Below are 5,030 nucleotides of genomic sequence, written 5' to 3'. Positions count from 1 at the left end.
GATAAAAACATTTTCTTTAAAAAGTGGAGGTCAAATCCCAGTGAGGCAAATAGAAAGGAGCATAAACATTGCCAAATTAAGTGCAAGAGTGTAAGAAAAGCCAAAGAGGAGTTTGAAGAACGGCTAGCCAAAAACTCCAAAGGTACTAACAAAATGTTTTTTAAGTACGTCAGAAGCAGCAGGGCCAGCTTAAGGCCAATTCAACCAATTCCCCTGAATTGGGCCCTGCCCCTAAGAGGGCACCGCGCCCAAGCCCAAGTACAGTGTACCGGCAAGAGCTGGTGCACTGTACCGGGGTGGCCTGGCTTCCCCAGGGGCCAATTTAAAGGGTCTGGGGCCTTCCCCAGGCCCTTTAAATTGCCACCAGAGCCCCACTGCTGGAGCCCTGGGGTAGGGCTGTGGGGCTCTGGGGGCTGTTTAAAAAGTCTGGGGTCCCATTGCTTCTACTGCCCTGGCCCTTTAAATAGCTGCTGGAGTCCCACAGCTTCCCAGGGCTCCTGTGGCTATTTAAAGGGCCTGGACAGTGGAAGCAGGGGAGCCCCGGGCCCTTTAAATAGCCCCCAAGCCCTGTGCTGCTGCTGCTACCGTGGTGGAGGAGGGAGGAGGAGAAGGGGGCACTCACTATACAGTAAGTCTAACTTTAGTACCAGGCAAATTAGTTGAAACAATTGTAAAGAATAAAATTGTCAGACACATAGAAGAACATAAATTGTTGAGCAATAGTCGACATGGTTTCTGTAAAGGGAAATCATGTCTTACTAATCTATTAGAGTTCTTTGAAGTGGTCAACAAACGTAGACAAGGGGGATCCAATGGACATAGTGTACTTAGATTTCAAGAAAGCCTTTGACAAGGTCCCTCACAAAAGGCTCTTACGTAAATTAAGCTGACATGGGATAAAAGAGAAGGTCCTTTCATGGACTGAGAACTGGTTAAAAGACAGGGAATAAAGGGTAGGAATTAATGGTAAATTATCAGAATGGAGAGGGGTAACTAGTGGTGTTCCCCAAGGGTCAGTTCTAGGATCAATCCTATTCAACTTATTCATAAATGATCTGGAGAAAGGGTAAACAGTAGGTGGCAGTTTGCAGATGATACTAAACTGCTCAAGATAATTAAGACCAAAGCAGACAGTGAAGAACTTCAAAAAGATCTCACAAAACTAAGTGATTGGGCAACAAAATGACAAATGAAATTTAATGTGGATAAATGTAAAGTAATGCAAATTGGAAAAAATAACCCCGACTATACATACAATATGATGGGGGCTAATTTAGCTACAACGAGTCAGGAAAAAGATCTTGGAGTCATCGCGGATAGTTCTCTGAAGATGTCCACGCAGTGTGCAGAGGTGGTCAAAAAAGCAAACAGGATGTTAGGAATCATTAAAAAGGGAATAGAAAATAAGACGAAGAGTATCTTGTTGCCCTTATATAAATTCATGATACACCCACATCTTGAATACTGTGTACAGATGTGGTCTCCTCACCTCAAAAAGGATATACTGGCACTAGAAAAGGTTCAGAAAAAGGCAACTAAAATGATTAGGGGTTTGGAGAGGGTCCCATATGAGGAAAGATTAAAAAGCCTAGGCCTCTTCAGCTTGGAAAAGAGGAGACTAAGGGGGGATATGAAAGAGGTATAGATAATCATGAGTGATGTAGAAAAAGTGGATAAGAAAAAGTTATTTACTTATTCCCATAATAGAAGAACTAGGGGCCACCAAATGAAATTAATAGGCAGCAGGTTTAAAACAAATAAAAGGAAATTCTTCACGCAGTGCACAGCCAACTTGTGGAACTCCTTACCTGAGGAGGTTGTGAAGGCTAGGACTAAAACAGTGTTTAAAAGAGAACTGGATAAATTCATGGAGTTTAAGTCCATGAATGGCTATTAGCCGGGATAAGTAGGGAATGATGTCCCTAGCCTCTGTTTGTAAGAGGATGGAGATGGATGGCAGGAGAGAGAACACTTGATCATTGCCTGTTAGGTTCACTACCCCTGGGGCATGTGGCATTGGCCACTGTCGGTAGACAGACACTGGGCTAGATGGACCTTTAGTCTGACCCAGTACGGCCGTTCTTATGTTCTTGATGTCCCTAAGCCACTTTGACTTCCAGAAGCTGGGACTGGATGACAGGGGACTGATCACTCGATAATTGTCCTGTCCTGAAGTATCTGTCACTGGCCACTCTAGGCTGGATGGACCATTGGCCTTACTGGGCCTGACCATTCTTATGTTTTCTAGATAGTTTTTCAAAATTACTTGCATGATTTATTATCTCTACAAGGGGGCGCGCCTTCCGTTCTGGGAATTACATTTTACGTTGTGTTTTATTCTGAATCCAACACTCCCCTGGATAGCATCTCTTTCGGGACTGTTGTGTCATACAGAGGAGAAGGAAGGAGGGAAATCACAGAGAGGGCTCTTTTACAGCATATACTTTCTTTTAATACACAAAAGAGGAGGAAGAATTATTTTCATAATTGGATAAAGGGACTAGCTGTTATCTTTATAACACTGCCCCGCCAAGTTCAGTTCCTTCTGCTCATATCACGTCTGGGAGAATCTTTCCGTTTCTTGCCCTGTGTAATGTTATACCCGCTGTGCTGTGCAAACCACACCCGATGGGTTATTATCTCAGTTATGTAAATGTGAGTTAATACATGTATGAATTTACAACCTTTAAATATAAAATATTTGTTGTCAATAAAACAAATCACCCCACAAATCTTGGAAAATCGTAACAGGATTTCCTGCAGCCGGAAACATGCTGTAGAAGACACTGGGCGAGGTTTTGATCTCTGTCCCATCTCCGCAACTCTGGCCGGGCTCTCAGCTGCTGTGTGAAGTGTTTCAGTTTCTCTGAAATCAGCATCCATCCATCCAGCTCTCTCTTTCTGTCGGTCAGGCTTTCTGTTTAACCGGCTTCTCATGCAAGTAAGTCTCTCTGATTTCCCGATGAGGCATAGAAGTCCATTTCATGTCTAAACATTGTATCCATTGCATAGTCACAGCTTCAAACAAAACTTTTTGAAAACTCGAGTGATTAGAAGAGCCAGCTAGCAGACGGTTTCACAGAGGAATCAGAAGCAAACACCACTCCCTCCCTTCATTTCCTCTGGGTTTGGGCGTTGGGTTCAGACTCGCCCCTTTGCACTTTTCAGGGAGGCATGTGGGTCGGTTTATAACATTCACCCGACAATCCCCTTGCTTCGCTGTTGTGTTTTCACCGCCTCTTTGTGATTCTAAGCGCAGAGTCCTCTGTACAATGGAAATGAGTTTTCTTCTAACCCTTTTTATACTCACTCTGTATCCAGGTACTTGAGCTGCTAGCTTTGTTCATGCAGCCTGGCTCGCTGCTAATTAAACCCTCTCTCTCTTCTCCCGAAAACCAGAACCAATCCACCAGCTGTCTCCGTTTCTTTGCAGCGCTCCCTCCTTTTCGGTCTGCCTCTCTACGTACCTAGTTTTATTCTCTCTCTTCCACAGTCTCTTTCCCTCTCTCGGTTCGGCACCCCGCTTGTCTGGAACTGGTACATTGTATTCATTTATTTCTTGTCACAGGTGCTGCGCTGGGTGATTCGGTCCAGTCCAAGGAACCCCAAGTGTCTGGAGTAGGAGGAGGCTCGGTGACATTCAGCTGTTCCTACGAGACCACCGATTCTTCGGGCGTCTCTCTCTGCTGGTACCGACAGTCTCCTAACCGAGCCCCGCAGTACATTCTGCGGAGAGGGACGAAGCTGTACGCGTCTGTCAGCGGAAACGCGGATTTCGCCCAGGAGAGGTTTTCTTCCCACGCTGCTGACAGCTCCACAGTTCTGAACATCACCTCCCTGGAGCTGGCAGACACAGCGGTGTATCTCTGCGCCCTGCAGCGGGCACAGTGACAGAGCCACGCAGCAGAGCTGTACAAAATCCCTCCCTTCCTTCCCATTCACAGGCCCTGCACTGGGGAGAGACCAGAGACAGGCGTCCGCAAAGCCCCGCAGTCTCCCCCAGTCACAGGTACAAATGCAGCTCTGCTGTAGGTGACAGGCAATTACAGACAGGGGCTGTCCCAGCCCCACATCCTGCTCGCTGGCAGGAAAGCTTCGGGAAGAGGAATCTGGTTAAATTATGTTTCACCCATACAGACTTGGGCAAATGATTAGCTGCGAGATTTTAAAGGTTTTAACTGCTTAAAGATGCAGAGAAGCACCTAGGGGAAGGATTTAAAAAAGGTATTTAAGTGCCTCCTGGGATTTTCAAAAGTATCTAGGCACCTAATACCCATTGAAGTCAATGCGATTGAGACACCTATTTGCTTTTGAAAATTTCACTAGATGCCTAAATGTCTTTAAGATCCGCCCCCTAAGGCAGTGTCCCTCAACCTTTCCAGACTACAATACCCCTTTCAGGAGTTCGATTCCTCTTGGGGACCGCCAAGTTTCACTTCACTTAAAAACTACTTGCTTACAAAATCAGACATAAAAACACAAAGATGTCACAGCCACACTATTACTAAAAAAATGTTTCACTTTCTCCCTTTGTCTGTGTGAATTTTAGTTTGTACTGACTTGGCTCGTGCTTTTGATGTAGCCTGTTGTAAAACTAGGTCAAAATCTAGATGAACTGATGTACTCCCTGGAAGGTCTCGGTGCACGCCTGTTTGAGACCCACTGCCCCAAGGGGATTTTTGAAAGCACGTAGGGTAGATTTATAAAAGGTTTTTAAGCATATTAACAGGCAGACAGTTGCTATCTACATAGCTATACATCCAAATACCATCAAAATCTGCTCTTTGGTGGGATTTTCAAAATTTCTTTACCAGGTTAGGTGCCTAGTTCCCCTCGGCTTTTCATTGGCGTGTCTAAGCGCTATAGTGATCTATAACAATAGCTTGTTTATCAGCACCCACCACAAACACTGGGGAATCTCTTCTGCCTTAATAATAAGGAAATGACCTAAAATGGTGGTGAAGCCGAAGGGTATGAATTATAATGCTCCCTGAATGACGGTCACTGACAATTAACTGCAGAACGTGTAC

At 45.0% G+C, this 5,030-nt stretch overlaps 1 gene segment (V, D, J or C); it reads left to right on the top strand.

Annotated features, from left to right (window-relative positions):
- Window positions 1-3,206: 3,206 nt before the first annotated feature.
- On the top strand, window positions 3,207-3,891 carry LOC115642299. The segment is given in 2 exon segments: window positions 3,207-3,321; window positions 3,569-3,891. Coding segments are annotated over 2 exon segments (372 nt in total).
- The last annotated feature ends 1,139 nt before the right edge of the window (window positions 3,892-5,030 follow it).

The sequence above is a fragment of the Gopherus evgoodei genome, unplaced genomic scaffold (assembly GCF_007399415.2).
Source record: "Gopherus evgoodei ecotype Sinaloan lineage unplaced genomic scaffold, rGopEvg1_v1.p scaffold_39_arrow_ctg1, whole genome shotgun sequence".
Classification (NCBI taxonomy): domain Eukaryota; kingdom Metazoa; phylum Chordata; order Testudines; family Testudinidae; genus Gopherus; species Gopherus evgoodei.
Note: the sequence above shows the minus strand (reverse complement) of the source record. Positions and strands in the feature narration are given on the sequence as shown.